The 17,241-nt window shown below is 42.3% G+C and overlaps 2 protein-coding genes across 6 annotated transcripts in view; one reads left to right on the top strand and one right to left on the bottom strand.

The window, feature by feature from the left end:
- IKBI (IKBKB interacting protein) overlaps positions 1-2,929 on the bottom strand; it is a 30,268-nt gene extending 27,339 nt beyond the window's left edge. Inside the window, exon 1 of one of the 3 annotated variants that reach the window (XM_011710403.2) lies at positions 2,460-2,929. In XM_011710403.2, coding sequence (XP_011708705.1) covers positions 2,460-2,638 — 179 coding nt within the window. In that variant the 5' untranslated portion in view covers positions 2,639-2,929. The remainder of the gene's footprint in view (positions 1-2,459) is intronic. The other 2 variants (XM_011710404.2, XM_071072456.1) reach the window with 2 other exon arrangements.
- Positions 2,930-3,227: 298 nt separating this feature from the next.
- The window catches only part of LOC105463369 (apoptotic peptidase activating factor 1), a 90,612-nt gene continuing 76,598 nt past the window's right edge, over positions 3,228-17,241 (top strand). For all 3 annotated transcript variants that reach the window (XR_011609474.1, XM_071072442.1, XM_011710429.3), the window contains exons 1-4: positions 3,228-3,767; positions 6,564-6,742; positions 6,871-7,060; positions 8,049-8,246. Coding sequence is in view for 2 of the 3 variants with exons in the window: in XM_071072442.1 (XP_070928543.1) it covers positions 6,605-6,742; positions 6,871-7,060; positions 8,049-8,246 (526 nt within the window). In the remaining variant the exon portion in view is untranslated. The remainder of the gene's footprint in view (positions 3,768-6,563; positions 6,743-6,870; positions 7,061-8,048; positions 8,247-17,241) is intronic.

Genomic DNA, 17,241 nt, shown 5'->3' with positions numbered 1-17,241 from the left:
AAGATGAAGACTGAGAGTAAGCAGTATTTAAGAATACACAGACAGGCACACATATGCACTTGTATTTTAACCACCAGGGCCGTGTCAGTACAGAAAGCATTTAATAAAGATTTGATGGACCTACTTTTAGATGCTGAATTATGTGTTTTATAGTGGTAAAGATCTCAATGGCTTTGTCAAAATTCTAGTGAGCTTTTAAGTATTTTAAGATGCCAAATACTTGCTTTTTATTTGGAAAATGTTTACAAATGTCTTATGGGGATACATTTTTATTTCGAAATTTACTATGAATAAATGTTTTGCCATAAACAGCGACCAAAGGACATATGCTTCAATTTTTGCAGCAAAAGATTTAATAAGAGCAACTAAGAGGCAACTATTTAAATAATAATTATAGAATCTGCCCATAAAAATACATATAATACATATATTATAGAGAGACAGGGTCTTGCTCTGTCTCTCAGGCTGGAGCACAATGGTATAATCATGGGTTACTGCAGCCTCGACTTCCCAGACTCAAGCTATCTTCTCACCTCAGCCTCCCAAGTAGTTGGGACTACAGGCGCATACCACCACACTTGGCTAATGTTTAGCCACGGTTTCACTATGTTTCCCAGGCTGGTTTCAAACTCCTGGCCTCAAGCAATTCTCTTGCCTCAGTCTCCCAAAGTGTTGGGATTATAGGCATGAACCACTGCGCCCGGCCCCCAAAATAATTTTTGGTATAGCATTGTTTTATCATTTTGCAAACATAGTTCAAATTAAATCTTCCTAATGAATGTATTACATTCATTACAATGTAATACACTAACTGCAAATTCCTGATGTGAGGGTAATTTTATTCCCATAAAGTTTAGTTTTCTACTAAAGCTTATCCCAGAATAGTAACTAACTTTCCCAAAACAAAAAACGTTATTTCTTTAGGCAAAGTCTCGCTCTGTTACCCAGGCTGGAGTGCAGTGGCAGATCTTGGCTCACTGTAACCTCCACCTCCCAGGTTCAAGCGATTCTCCTGCCTCAACCTTCGAGTAGCTGGGATTACAGGTGTGCACCACCAGGCCCAGCTAATTTTTGTATTTTTGGTAGTGATAGGGTTTCACCATGTTGGCCAGGCTGGTCTTGAACTCCCGATCTTGTGATCCACCCACCTCAGCCTCCCAAAGTGCTGGGATTACAGGTGTGAGCCACCGCACCCAGCTGTTAACAAATCTTTTAACGCTGAAAAATACACTATTTGGGATGAGTCACCAGTAAAGTATAATTCCACATGTAATAGCATCAAAAATGTTTAGATGTTCAGGGTCTCTTCTAAAATTCTATCACTCTGGAAGATTAACAACAGTCTTACTAACTAACTTTACAAACGAATGAAAAACGGAGAAAAATTCTATTAAGGTACCAATCTTACTAAAATGAAATGGGCTATCACCTCACCCCCAGAAAAAAAAAAGAAGACTGGGAAAACAAAACTTACAAGTTGGTTTTAAGGTTATTTCTAATACTCATTTTTCCTAATGACACTATTATATTGCCATTTACCTGGTTTTAAAACTGCAACTGTTTAAAGTGAACACAAGTGCTATGTTTTGTAGCTTTACCATATTAAAGTTCAATCTGTAACTTAATAAAATTATAAAAATAATTAAATTCATAACGCACGCACGGTGATCAAAATATGAGCACTCCTCCAAGCTCTGTTACTATAACGTTTGCTCCTTTGGGATCATAATGATCTTTTTCTTTTTTTTTTCTTTCCTTTTTTTTTTTTTTTGAGACGGAGTCTCACTCGGTCGCCCAGGCTGGAGTGCAGTGGTGTGATCTTGGCTCACTGCAACCTCCGCCTCCCGGGTTCAAGCGATTCTCCTGCCTCGGCCTCCAGAGGAACTGGGACTACAGGCGCCCACCACCACGCCTGGCTGATTATTCGTATTTTTGGTAGAGATGGGGTTTCACCATGTTGGTCAGGCTAGTCTCGAACTCCTGACTTCAAGTGATCCACCTGCCTCGGTCTCCCAACATAATGATCTATTTCAAGGTTGCAAATATTTCCATTAGGCATTTATGGGGCGAGTAGGGTGGGGCAGATGTGTCCCGGACTGGGGCACAGTGGACAGGAAGTAACGGTTTATAACAACGTGAACGCTTCTAACGTGAAGCGGGCGCTTCAGAAAGCGTGGCCGAATCTGCAGCTCTTAACAAGCGGCTCGTTCCCAAACTTTAGCCTCAAGTCCCTCTGAGCGATAGAGGCATGCTACCAGTACGGGGGAAAATGAGATATAAGATACGCGCGAAAGGGAAAAACAAGGCTGGGCTGTTTCCTTCCTTTGGGGTCAAGACAGAGCACAGAAGGCCCAGCTCTGGGGGGTTGGATCACCTCCGGGGGGATGCTGAGCCGGGTGGGAGAACAAACAGCAGGGGGCCCACAGGAGGCCGGCCCGGGCAGCCTCGCGTCCACTTACCAGGCCAGGCCCAGGCACGTCCCCAGCGACAGCAGGCTCAGGCCCGTTCGGGGGTCTGCCCAGCCCCCGCCTCCGCCGCCCCGGTCCTCGGGGGTCTTCCCGCCCTCGCTCCGCTTCCCGGGCTCCGCAGCGGGGGCTCCCTTGGGCCCCGACTTCTTCCGGCTCTTCACCTCAGACATGTCTGGAGGCCCTAGGAAGTTGAAGCCCCGGGCAGCTTCTTCACCAGGGGTAGCAGGACGTGGCTGCCTTGGCGATCGCGGGAACCCTGGGCGGTGACCGCGCCCCTTCACAGACTTGGCACCGCCCAGAGCCCAGCCCCTTCCCTCTCCCCGCCATCCTCGTTGCTTCACTGAGTCTTTCAGCTACCAGCTCCAAAGTTCCCCTAGGAGAGGTGCGCGGCGACCTCACCCCACAGCGCCTTCCACTGCGATATTGCTCCAAATCCGAAGAAATTCAAACTCCCGGGCGCGCTCAGGCCGACGGGACCCGAGGAGGTGGGGCGGGACAAAGGGGTCGCGCGCGCCACGTCGGGCGCGCCGCCCCCGCCCGAGTCAGGCCTTGATGGGAACGCGGCCAGTCCCTGAGGCGAAGCCAAGCCCCCTCCGCGGGATAGGCGGGCACTTCTACGCGCGCGGGCACGAGCCGTGGCGGGAGTGCGCGGCGCCGGCGGCCGCCCCTTGGGGCTTCGGGTGTGTTTATTTGCATAAGCGGGCGCGCGCAGTCCGGGCTGGGTGGGTCCGGCGGGATTTGATTGCTCAGCTGTCCAAAGGTGGAGAAGAGGTAGCGAGTGGACGTGATTGCTCTATCCCGGGCAAAAAGGACAGAACCGGAGGTGGAGTGTCTGGGCAGTCGGCGACCCGCGAAGACTTGAGGTGCCGCGGCGGCGTCCGGAGTAGCGCCGGGCTCCCCCCGGGGTGCAGCCGCCGTCGGGGGAAGGGCGCCACAGGCCGGGGAGCCCTCCTCCCTTTGTGTCCAGGAGTGGGTTCCACCGGAGGGCGGCCCGTGGGCCAGGCCTCACTGCGGCGCCCCGGGACTGTGGGGTCAGACTGCGGTGGGTGGACGCCCACCTCGCCACCCTTCGGAGGTCCCTGGGGGTCTTCGTGAGCCCCGGGGCTGCGGAGATCCAGAGGAGGCGCCTGTGAGGCCCGGACCTGCCCCGGGGCGCGGGGTATGTGACGGGACAGAGCCCCACACCCCTGATACCCGGTGGAAAACCTCTGTTGCAGTTTCCCTCCACCGGCCTGGAGTCTCCCAGTCTTGTCCTGGCAGTGCCGCCCTTCCCAGTAAGACCTAGGCGCAAAGGCTTGGGTAAGTTGACCTCCTCGCTTTTCTCCCCGGGCCAGGTTCTTTGGAGGCTCGGTAGCTGGTTTCAGGGACTGAGAATTTGAGGACATGGTATATTTGATAACCATCCTGCTCCTGTACCAGGAAGAGAAATTCTCTAACGAGGAAGTAGTAAACTTAGGGTTTTCATGGGTAAACGTACACTGTGTTTTCTGTTTTACATCTAGGAAGAGTTTTGGCTTTTCATTTTGTTGTGGGTTACAAAAGGTTTTGAGACTTAGTTCAGATTATTTGTGCAGTTTTAAAACGTGTTTAAGATTTGCATATTTTAGTTTAACAGGACTAGGTGAAATTGGAAATTAGTGTCAGAAAGCCAGAGTGTCTATTTGCTTAGCTATTGGGCATAACCTAAAAAATTCATTCATTCTTGTTTTTTCACATCGAATTTCATTACTATAAATTGAGGAACATTTTATGTTTAAGAGGACAAAAACGTTATTAACATTTAAAAAAATGACAGTTTTAATTCCAATCAACTTTTTATCAGTTTCGTGCCCCTACTGGGCATTTTGTTAGCCTTGACAAGCATAGGCAAATACCCTACGTCCCTATTTTTCCAAGTGCTACATTTGGTGACTTCAAAAACAGTCATTGAAGTTTGATAATTACTGCCCCCTTCTGTGAGCTCCAAGTTGCTTGTGCCCTGTTTTTGCACTTTGGACGTTGACATTCCTACTCCCTCTCTCTTTTTCTTCTTTGACTAGACTGTGAATTATTTCAGGGAGATGACTCAATCTTTTCTGTAGTCTTGGTGTCTGACATATAGAGAGGAGCACAAATGTGTATTGAATAAATGAATTAATAAGCCCGTTTACACTCTTTCTATACATTGGATAGAGTTCTGTTAATGTTTTGAAAACTTGGAGACATTGTGAACTGGGTTTATGCCCATGGAAAAATTTGCATTATATTTGAAATAAAGTTGCTAGAAACGTCAAGTATTTTACTATAAAGGCTATTGTTCTTTCCTCATGTCCTCTTGGTCTGAGAAACGACATCAGAAAGTATTTCCTGTTGCTTTGTGGGAAATGTGTTTAGAAAGGAAGACCTAGAGCTGACGTCCTCCTTGAATGAGAACTAATACTCAATAGTAACAATGCTCTATTCACTCTTATGTTTGATAAGGAAAACAAGAAGTCTCTTAGTATTAGGACTTCAGTGTAATCCCTATTTTATATAATCTTAATTTAAAAAGGAAGTATTTTATTGTAAAAAATGATAATGTGGCCGGGCGCGGTGGCTCAAGCCTGTAATCCCAGCACTTTGGGAGGCCGAGACGGGCGGATCACGAGGTCAGGAGATCGAGACCATCCTGGCGAACACGGTGAAACCCCGTCTCTACTAAAAAATACAAAAAACTAGCCGGGCGAGGCGGCGGGCGCCTGTAGTCCTAGCTACTCGGGAGGCTGAGGCAGGAGAATGGCGTAAACCCAGGGGGCGGAGCTTGCAGTGAGCTGAGATCCGGCCACTGCACTCTAGCCCGGGCGACAGAGCCAGACTCCGTCTCAAAAAAAAAAAAAAAAAAAAAAAAAAAAAAAATGATAATGTGTGTTAAAAAAAAATTGACAGTAGAGGCCGGGCATGGTGGGGCTCACAACTGTAGTCCCAGCACTTAGGGAGGCTGTGGTGGGTGGATCAACTGAGGTCAGGAGTTTGAGACCAGCCTGGTCAACATGGTGAAACCTCGTCTCTACTAAAAAAAAAAAAATTAAGACAAGGTGGGGAGAAATCCCAAATTTTGCTACTCAGAAGTAACGCAAACATTTTGATGAATAAACTTCTAAACATCTATGTATATATGATACCAACACTTTTTTTTTTTTTTTTTTTTTTTTTTTGAGACAGAGTCTCAGTCTGTTGCCCAGGCTGGAGTGCAGTGGCATGATCTCGGCTCACTGCAACCTCTGCCGCCCTGGTTCAAGCAGTTCTCCTGCTTCAGCCTCTTGACCAGCTGGGATTACAGACGCCTGCCACTGCACCCGTCTAATTTTGTATTTTTAGTAGAGACAGGGTTTCACCATCTTGGCCAGGCTGGTCTTGATCTCCTGACCTCAGGATCTACCAGCCTCGGCCTCCCAAAGTGCTGGGATTACAGGCATGAACCACCGCGCCTGGCCCCCACATTTTATGTTATATGTGCGATCATGTTTCTGTTTTTTTTTTTTTTTTCAGCAGCAGTGTTATGAACATCTTTCCATGTCAATACATAGAGATATGTGTCTTATAATTTTGAATGGCTGCATAATATTCCATTTTATATACATACCCTAATATTTAAAATCTATATTCAAAATGATGGACATTTAGGTTGTGTTCATCACTGAAACATCCTCCATAAATTCTTTTTTTATTTTTTACCCTAGGCTCCCAATGTGCTGGGATTATAGGCTTGAACTACCACACCTGAATGGAAACTGATTAGTTCTCCCTGTGGATATTTTCACATATGTGTTTGAATGTCTCCTTGAAGTAAATCCTTAGAAGTGGGATTTCTGGGTTAGAGAGAAAGCTTGTTTTAAACACTTCTGTATCTTATACTGCCTTCCAGAAAAATTGCATCCATTTTCTACTTTCCCCAATTAGTGCATAAGACAGCCCATTTTCTCATACCTTTCCAAGCATTGGGTTTTGTCCATTTAAAAAGTTTTGCCAAGAAAAACAATCAGTTTTGTTCTTTTTACATTTCTTGTTTACTAATGAGATTTTGTATCGTTTCATATGTTTAATGGCCTGACAAATATTTTGGTGTTTTGGCTGTAGCTCATGGTTGACAGCTCATAGAGAGAAAGATTTGAGGGAAGATGGATGCAAAAGCTCGAAATTGTTTGCTTCAACATAGAGAAGCTCTGGAAAAGGACATCAAGACAACCTACATCATGGATTACATGATTAGTGATGGATTTTTAACAATATCAGAAGAGGAAAAAGTAAAAAATGAGGTAAAGCTCTCGGAAGCAGTCCACACTTTCTTAAAAATGTTTAGAATTTCAGAACTTGCACTGGTCTCCACTAATTTATGTTGCATACATATTCATTGTTATATACTAAACTACTTAATTTTTTTTAGCCCACTCAACAGCAAAGAGCAGCTATGCTAATTAAAATGATACTTAAAAAAGATAATGATTCCTACATATCATTCTACAATGCTCTACTACATGAAGGATATAAAGATCTTGCTGCCCTTCTCCATGATGGCATTCCTGTTGTCTCTTCTTCCAGTGGTAAAGATTCAGTTAGTGGAATAACTTCATACGGTTTGTATCCATTATACCTTCTATCACTTTGCTATCAAAATTGCTTTGGGTTTGTCTTACTGTAGATGTAATCTTCTGAAGAGAGTGTGACCAGTTCACTGAAAACCGCATGTTAAAAAAATTGTAGTGATGTTTTCTTTCTTTTTTTTTTTTTTTTTTTTTTTGAGACGGAGTCTTGCTCTGTTGCCCAGGCTGGAGTGCAGTGGCCAGATCTCCGCTCACTGCAAGCTCCGCCTCCCGGGTTCACGCCATTCTCCTGCCTCAGCCTCCCGAGTAGCTGGGACTACAGGCGCCTGCCACCTCGCCCGGCTAGTTTTTTGTATTTTTTTAGTAGAGAGGGGGTTTCACCGTGTTAGCCAGGATGGTCTTGATCTCCTGACCTCGTGATCCACCCGTCTCGGCCTCCCAAAGTGCTGGGATTACAGGCTTGAGCCACCGCGCCCGGCCGATGTTTTCAATTTAAATATTTCTTATTTGCATCCATGTTAATTCTCACATTTTCTTCTTGCCCAGTGAACTGTATTGCTGAGATAATAATATGTCTGCCCTAATTTTTAGAGACAATAAAATTTATAGGCCCTTGTTTATTTTCCAGTTCTATGTGTTTATAGAGTTTATAGGAAAAAATAAGAATCTTTAGAGATATATGTTCTTGAAAAGTATTCCATAAATGTTCTTCCTTTTACACTTGCCTTCCCAGTCTTCAATATGACAGAGACTGAAAAGTCAGGAAATAATAGGGTGAGTAAAGCAGATATAGATAGAAACTTCCATTTTCTTTAGTCATCTTGAAGGATATATGTTTGCCTTTTTGCTCTCTGTGGTCTGAGAAATCAGAAAATTGAAGTTAATATGCTAGCCTCATTTTCTTACTTCTCTTGGAAATTTTCAGGCTAAGCCTCAGCTTTGCTCTTTGTTTTTTATGGTATTACTTCAGTAATCATTCCAAAGTTCTATTCATTCATGCTTGTTTTGTTTTGGATTTTAGTAAGGACAGTCCTGTGTGAAGGTGGAGTACCACAGAGGCCAGTTGTTTTTGTCACAAGGAAGAAGCTGGTGAATGCAATTCAGCAGAAGCTCTCCAAATTGAAGGGTGAACCAGGATGGGTCACCATACATGGAATGGCAGGCTGTGGAAAGTCTGTATTAGCTGCAGAAGCTGTTAGAGATCATTCCCTCTTAGAAGGTAAGTGTCTTAGTCCATTTCATAGTCTAATAAGGTAGATAGACATGTAAAAATATTATGATATATCAATACGTGATAAATTGAATGGTAGAAACAAGTATAAGGTACAGAGTTAGAACAAAGAAAGGATATGTTAAGTCTCTAAAGGAAGAGGATGGATAGGACAGGCTTCCTGAATGAGATGACATTTTAGTGGGAGTTTGGATAAAGAATAAAAGTTTGCCAGGCAGTGAAGGTAGGGATGGGAGACTAGAGAAGGTGGGAAGGGTAGTGGGTGGTTACTAGGGTGGGGAAGGGCATACTGGGTAAAAGAGGGTTTAAGACATATTGATAGATATACCACTGACCTTAGTGAGCCTGGTAGGTTCTCAGGATATTCATCAGGAATAGTTGTATAGCTCCATCAGCTCTAGGCTGCCCCTGTTCATCAGAGTGTTCTCATTCATCAGTGTGTTCTCTCTGTATGACACTTCTAGGGGAATTCAAAGACAGTTCCCAACTTCTGGTAGTTAATAATTTTTTTTTTAGTAGGCCAGGCACGGTGGCTCATGCTTGTAATCCCAGCTGAGGCGTGGATCACCTGAGGTCAGGAGTTCAAGACCAGCCTGGGCAACATGGTGAAATCCCGTCTGTACCAAAAATACAAAAAAAATCAGCCAGGTGTGGTGGTGAGCACCTGTAATCCCAGCTACTTGGGAGGCTGAGGCAGGAGAATCGCTTAAACCCGGGAGGCGGAGGTTGCAGTCAGCTGAGGTCGCACCACTGCACTCCAGCCTGGGCAACAAGAGCAAGACTCCGTCTCAAAAAAAAAAATTTTTTTTTTTTTTCCAGTATGTATAACATGATCTACGGTTAAGACAGTTTAGACAGAATGATTGGAATAAGTAGTAAGCCTCTAAGAGACTTAAAAATATGGAGGCTGGGGTACATCTATGTGTACATATGGCCTCAGTTTAATTTCATAGCCTTTGTAAGTGATATTGACTATACTCTTGTCAGAAGTATGCCCAATTCCTAACCCTTGGTTTTTCCCCTCTGTCATTACAGAGAAGTTTCTTGAGACTTAGCTCCTCTCAAGTCTCAGACCCAAGGATTTTTTTTTTTTTTTTTTTTTTTTTTTTGAGACGGAGTCTCGCTCTGTCGCCCAGGCTGGAGTGCAGTGGCGCGATCTCGGCTCACTGCAAGCTCCGCCTCTCGGGTTCACGCCATTCTCCTGCCTCAGCCTCCCGAGTAGCTGGGACTACAGGCGCCCACAACCGCGCCCGGCTAATTTTTTGTATTTTTAGTAGAGACGGAGTTTCACCGTGGTCTCGATCTCCTGACCTTGTGATCCGCCCGCCTCGGCCTCCCAAAGTGCTGGGATTACAGGCGTGAGCCACCGCGCCCGGTTTAAACCAATACTGCAAAGTTGATCGCTAAGGATATTTCAGGATAAATTTGGCTTAAGTTCCTTTAATGTGAAGAGATGAGTTTTCCTTTCAATATTATGATGAACTTTTTTGTATATTTATAATATTCCAATTTATAGGTTTAAAAGAACACTGCCTCTCCCCATTTAAATTGCTCTACGTTATTGTGATGAATTTTCAATTCTAGGGATTAAAATTGGCCAACAGTTTATGGAATTAAATACTCAGGAGTCATACTCTATAAATTGTTATCTTGAAACAGGTTTTAACCACTTTGAGAAAATCCTAGAGATACCGGCAGCTGTCAAGTACATGTGAGCTTAATTCTTATTCCTCATGTGCTTTTGTGGGATCTCAAGTTCAGAGGATTGAGTTATTCATATTCCTTAGTTCACGGCTTATTATAGTAGATCTGTACTAGGTTGAGCTTCTCACTGTATTTATTTGTTTATTTCCATTTCAAAATTTCCTTATTTCCTTTCCCCTCTCCATGGACAATCCTAATGTATTTAATGTATGTTCTTTGTAAATGTCTGTGTAAAGTATGTGCTCTTGTAAAATATGTATGTTGTTTATATGCAGGTGTTTTAAATTTGCATAGATGTTATGGTATTAATTATTCTGTTTTTTATCTCCCGTGACACAATGTTTTTAAGATTTATCCTTCTTGCTATGTATACATGTTATTTGTTACACCTGATTGCCACCAACCCATTTTACTGTCCATTGCCCTAAGTAAATGGACATGTAGATTGTATCCAACTCTCTGCTGCTCCAGCAAAGCTGGGTTGAACTTTTATGTGAGTAAGAATTTCTTGGGTATTTGTAGCTAGGAGCAAAATTAGTAATTTTTAATTTATTTTTATTTTTTTTAAAGAGACAGAGTGTCACCCTGTTGCCCAGCCTGAGTGCAGTGGCCATATCATAGCTCACTGCAGCCTCAAACTCTTAGGCTCAAGTGATCCTCCCACCTTAGCCTCCTGAGTAGCTGGGTCTACAGGCACATGCCACCATGCCTGGCCAATTGTTTATTTATTTATGAGACAGGGTCTTGCTTTGTCACCCAGGCTGGAGTGCAGTGGCATGATCTTGGCTCCCTGCAACCTCTGCCTTCTGGGTTCAAGTGATCCTCCCACCTCAGCCTCCTGAGTAACTGGGACCACAGGTGCATGCTGACACACCCAGCTAGTTTTTGTATTTTTTGTAGAGATGGGGTTTTGTCATGTTACCCAGGCTGGTCTCAAACTCCTGAGCTCAAGAGATTCACCTGCCTTGGCCTCCCAAAGTGCTGGAATGACAGGTGTAAGCCACTGTGCTTGGCGTGTTTTAAAAAATTTTTTGTAGAGACAGGGTCTTGCTATCTTGTCCAGGCTGGTCTCAAACTCCTGGGCTCAAGTCATGCTCCCGCCTTGGCCTCCCGAAGTGCTGGGGTTACAGGTGTGAGCTACCATGCCCAGCCAAAATTACTAAATGATAGGATATATAAATACCAAATTTGATTCTCCTCCAGTCTGTACTTTTCCCCCAGACGAGTATGGGGACTCCTATAACCTCACTTCTGCAGTGACACTTGGTATGATCCAGCTTTGTAATTTTTGCCAGGCAAACTTCTATAAAGTTGTATCTTTTACTTTGCATTTCTCTGGTAACTCAGGTTTGAACATTTCTTCATAAGCTTGTTGTTAGCCTTTTGAGTTTCTTTTTTTATGGATTTTGTTTATATTGTCTATTTTCCATTGGGATTTCCTTTTTTTTTTTTTTTTTTGCTTTTTAGAAGTTTCTTATATATTCTAGAAATTAGACTTTGTTGGTTTTAGACTTTATTTTATTTTTTTTTGAGACCGAGTTTCGCTCCTGTTGCCTAGGTTGGAGTGCCATAGCGCGATCTCAGCTCACCACAATCTCTGCCTCCCAGGTTCAAGCGATTGTCGTGCCTCAGCCTCCTGAGTAGCTGGGATTACAGGCACCCATCACCACGCCTGGCTAATTTTGTATTTTTGGTAGAGACAGGGTTTCTCCATGTTGGTCAGGCTGATCTTGAACTCCCGACTTGAGGTGATCCCCCTGCCTCGGCCTCCCAAAGTGCTGAGATTACAGGCGTGAGCCACTGTGCTCAGCTGGTTTTAGACTTTTAAATACCTCGTTTTAATTTGCCATGTGATTAATTTTTTTCTTGGGTGTTCTCAGTAGAAGAGAACTTCGATGTAGTCAAACTAATCAAATTTTTTTTTTGTCTTCTAATTTGTATTTCCTGAGTTTTGTTCAAGTAGTCCTATTACAGTCTTATTATTCATATTTTGCTCTTTATTCTCATATTTAGCTCTTTATTCTCTGGAGTCTGCCTTTGTATGTTCACTAGTGCAAGAGTAGGTGCTTTCCCAAAGATAAATTTTAATCTCTGGAGTTCACTTCCATTCTCAAATACAGGAACATTGGATTTTTGACATTTAATTGTATTACAAAACATTTTCTTTTAAAATTACAGATAATGTAAGAGTTCTAAATTTGATTAAAATTGTAGTTCCTATGGAAATGTTGTCTTTGGGTGGTGATTGGGATAAATTAAAGAATATTAAGTTTTTAACTTTCAGCTGAGTGTAGTAGCTCATGCCTGTAATCCCAACACTTTGGGAGGCTGAGGCAGACAGATCATTTGAAGTCAGGAGTTCGAGACGAGCCTGGCCAACATGGTGAAACCCCGTCTCTACTAAAAATACAAAAATTTGCTGGGCGTGGTGGCACCTGCCCATAATCCCAGCTACTTGGGAGGCTGAGGCATGATAATCGCTTGAACCTAGGAGGTAGAGGTTGCAGTGAGCCACGATTGCACCACTGCCCTCCAGCCTGGGTGACAGTGAGATGCCATCTCAAAAAAAAAAAAAAAAAAAAACCAAACTCTCTCTCTCTCTCTCTCTCTCTCTCTCTATATATATATAGTTTTTAACTATTTGTGCCTATACAGTTTTGAGTAACCCAGTTGTCTTTTGAAATTTCAACTTATTTGTAGGGAGATAGTGAAGAGCAGACGTATCTTTAAATACAGTAATGACATTTTACGTTACTGTATTCGTATGTTGGTTTTTAATAATGGATGCTTTCTTCATAGACTGTGTTCCTATATGTTTCTGTCCTTTCCAAGATTTCTTTGTGTTATTAGATTATGAATTGCTACCAGGATAAGCCTCCTGTGAAAGTATTATGGAGTTTTCCCTGAATAAAGGCAACTTTTCTCTGAATTAGTTTCTCTGAATGAATTGTAAATACAGCCTCATGCGAGGCTAAATTGCTCCCTCTTGTGCCCATAGTCAAGATGTTTAGATTCTTTCTGAAATGTGGAATTAATGGTTCAGTTTTTAACCAAATGTTATATTGTGATGTTAGAGATTTGCATATCAGGTAGTCATTTGGTCTGTTTGCCTTTTTAAAGCTGATAGTGTTTTCTCTTTTCTTGCGTGTATTTAAATGCCCTACATTTTTAGTTATAAATTTAGGGAAAAAAGGCCTTTGACCCTAGGTAATAGGTACGTAAATTAAAATGTGAAAGAATTTACTAGGTAGTTACATCAGGATGCTTTCTTTACCTTTAATCTTGGGATGATCTTTACAAATTTAATTTAATTTAATTTTGAGACAGAAACTGTGACGCCTAGGCTGGGGTGCAATGATCTTGGCTCACTGCAACCTCTGCACCCAGATTCGAGCAATCCCCCTGCCTCAGCCTCCCAGGTAGCTGGGACTACAGATGTGCACCACCACACCTGGCTAATTTTTGTGTTTTTAGTATAGATGGGGTTTCACCTTGTTGGCCAGGTTGGTTTCGAACACCTGACCCAAGTGATCCCCTCGCCTCAGCCTCCCAAAGTGCTGGGATTACAGGCTTGAGCCGCTGTGCCTGGCCGATTTTTACAAATTTTAGGTAGACAGCACAAATTGTGAAAAAAGGAAACTTAAAGCAACAGATAGTTTACATCTCTATATTTTAAAAGTAGTATTTTCATTTAAAAAGAAGTAAAAGTTCTCCTTACTTGTTCCTTTTTGCTTTCTCCTAAATTCTTAATCTTTTTTTTGTTTTTATTTTTGAGACAGACTCTCACTTTGTCACCCAGGCTGGAGTGCAGTGGCATGATCCTGGCTCACTGCAGCCTCAACTTCCCAGGCTCAGGTCATCCTCCCACCTCAGCCTCCTGAGTAACTGGGCCACAGGTGCATAGCACCTTGCCTGGCTAATGTTTGTATTTTTTTAGAAACGTGGTTTTACCGTGTTGCTCAGGCTGGTCTCGAAATCCCGGGCTCAAGCAATCTGTCTGCCTTGGCTTCCCAAAGTGCTGGGAGCCACCATTCCTGGCTCTAAATTCTAAATCTTACCCTAGAGATAGTCTTGGTTAACAATTTGGAGTAAATTTTTCCGAACTTTATTCTCTGCATTTATGAATATATATACATATGGAGCACAGCTTTAAGTGAAGTCTCGAGGGCTTGCTGTTTCATAACTGTAAACTTACACTGAAGGTCATAACTATAAACTTACACTGAAGAAGGCCTGAGGGGACCTCAGAATCTTTAGGAGTAAGCAATAGGGCTTGTCTACCTTCTTCTAAGACATTAGCACTGATAATCAAACCAGGCTTCACAGCCCCGTCTCTACCTCAGTTACTGTACAGTTCTTTGTCTCCAGTTGTTTGTTATATTTTAGACTTTCATGCAGTCATTATTCAGTACATTGACAAATTCTGATCTAGGTCTTCTTCTCTCATTCCTATGTGTTTCTGCCATACCCTGTAGAACCTCCTCCTCTGTGAGCAGGAAACTCTCTTGTATCATCAGCTTCTTAGAATATTCACCTTCTTGCCTTATCTGAAACTGGCCAGTTTCCTGAGGATACTGCCTTCTCCGTAACCTTCTTAAGTGACATGGCAAGTTTTTTCCTTTATATCCCACATACTTTAGCACCAGGAAATGGGTGGGCATTGTTCTTGCTCTCTGTTGCCTCATCCAGACCATTAATACTCCCTTCTCCAGCTGAATGCTTTGAGGTTCATGTCTCTAACCTTTCCTGTTGATGTAATCACCATTTAATTCATTGACGATTGGAGTTCGTAGCTTTTAACCTTCGTCTTATGCCCTTTGTCTGTTAGCACTCTTAGTGATTTTGATACCTATGTGGATGAGTCATCCAAAACCTTAGCCTCTTCTTTCCTTAACCACTTTGTCTCCTGTGACTTTTTTTTTTTTTTTTTTAATTTGTGAGACGGAGTCTCGCTCTGTTGCCCAGGCTGGAGTGCAGTGGGGCGATCTCTGCTCACTGCAAGCTCTGCCTCCCGGGTTTACACCATTCTCTTGCCTCAGCCTCCTGAGTAGCTGGGACTACAGGTGCCTGCCACCACGACCCGCTGATTTTTTGTATTTTTAGTAGAGACGGGGTTTCACCATGTTAGCCAGGATGGTCTGGATCTCCTGACCTCGTGATCCTCCTGTCTCAGCCTCCCAAAGTGCTGGGATTACAGGCATGAACCACTGCACCCGGCCTCCTGTGGCCATTTCTTAACTCTTCCCTGATTACAGGCTGGACCCTGATCCTTGTCATTACTAGAACTACAGCACTTTTGAAATCTTGATGTTGAGCATTCTCTTCTACTCTTTACCCGCCTCCACCTATTTTATTCTTCAAGTTTATTGCTATAGACTTACCAAGACTTCTCATCCATTGATTCCAGAATATCCTCTCTATTCATACTATCAGTCCTCTCCTAGACTTGAGCCATCATTGTCCATCATTTTATTGCCCATCATTCAGTTGCTTCTTAGCACATACTCTTGGCTCTTTAGTCCTCTCCTTATCTGGAGCGAAAACCGGTTTTTTTTTTCTATGCTGGGAAATGGAGTAGGTATTTGCTCTTCATGGCTTCATCCAGACCTTTGCTTACTTCCTCTTTTCTGGGACTGATCCTTTCCTTGACCTTGTGCAGGTTCAAAGACTCCACGTCACTTCAAGTTATAAAAAGTCTCATTTCCATAATTAAAATGTCAAGTCCTATTCAGTACTGCAAACTTCATTTACATACAAGGTTCAGTTGGGCCTGTCTGAGACTTTGGAAGCCTGCAATGGGATAGTAGGTTAAGGTGGACATTGTGGGTTGTTTCCAGCTTTTTCCTGTTGCAAACAATGCTGCAGTGAATATTCTTGTTGATGCAGAATGGTGTAGAAGTTGAACATTGATGCTTTAAGATTGAATCTCAGCTTTGCTTTATTAGCTGTGTAACTTTGGGCAAATTACTCAGCTTTTCTATTCTTCAGTTTCCTCATTTTCAAAATGAAGGTAATAGTGTCTGCTTGATAGTGTGCTATAGTATTAAATGAATGAACATACATAGAACTCTTAGAGTAGTGCCCAATAAATATCTGATGTAAATAGATATTTGTGCATATAGGCAAGTATCTCTTTTGGGTGATTACGTTTTTAAAATAGTGATTTATATTTGTATTTAATTATTTGTGAATACCAGTAAATAAATTGCCCTTTGGTGTAATTTAACTCATTTATTTTTGAGTCTGTTTTTTGCTTTTTTTGGTATGTTTATGTTTAAGATCACATAAATCTTTATGATTGATGCTACTGGAATGATCTAATGCTACTGTTTACCGTGTTTTACACATGGGGACCCCTCTTTTTTATATATGTATATTTATGTGGAGGTGATTAAGTATAGTCTATGAAGACTTAAGATTTTGGCTCCTGATAATACATAAATAAAAATATGTATTTCAAGATGTTTTATGGCTCAATTAACAATGATGATGATAACAGTAATAATAATCATGGCCATTCCTAGTGCTTACTAGTTCGAAGCTTAATATTGGTAAGTTGCTCTCAGATCCATAACACTAACATCTTGTTTTAATCCTTTATGCTTAACATAGCAAATTCACATATTTTATATCATTAATTTTTCACAGCAACTCTGAAATAGGTCGGCTAGACAACCTTATTTCAGTATAACAAATGAGACTGAGGTTAAATGATTTGCTAAAGATTGCTTAGCTAGTAAGCAGTAGAGCCAGACTTGAATCTAATTTCCTATTTTAAATCTGTATAAGAAAACCATAATGGGTGAGTTATATGTTCCAGGACATCAGTAGTTCTCAATGAGGGGTGATTTTGCACCCCCCCAGGTGACATTTGACAATGTTTGGAGACATTTTTGTTTGTCAGTACTGGTGAAGGGGAATCCTATTGGCATCTAGTGGATAGAGGCCAAAGAGGCTGTTAAACATCCTATAATGCATAGGACAGTCCCTTACAACAAAGAATTGCCATCCCAAAAAGTCAGGAGTACAAGGTTTAGAAACTGCTGTGCAGCAATCATTGACAACACAGGACAAAGATAATAAAACTTTACTTGGTAAGATTTTCCTGATAAGCCACAGATTTACTCCAAACTTCAGTTTTTTCACATCTTCAACTTGTCTTAGATTCAGGATATAAAGCCTACCAATATCTTGCATGTAAAATTTATACTCTAAATCAAGAGAGGTCAAAGATATGATGGGACTGAAAATTGGAGTAAATCTGATGCTTAACAGTAAA

Source organism: Macaca nemestrina, chromosome 10, assembly GCF_043159975.1.
Source record: "Macaca nemestrina isolate mMacNem1 chromosome 10, mMacNem.hap1, whole genome shotgun sequence".
Lineage (NCBI taxonomy): Eukaryota > Metazoa > Chordata > Mammalia > Primates > Cercopithecidae > Macaca > Macaca nemestrina.
This window is presented reverse-complemented; position numbering and strand designations above follow the sequence as displayed.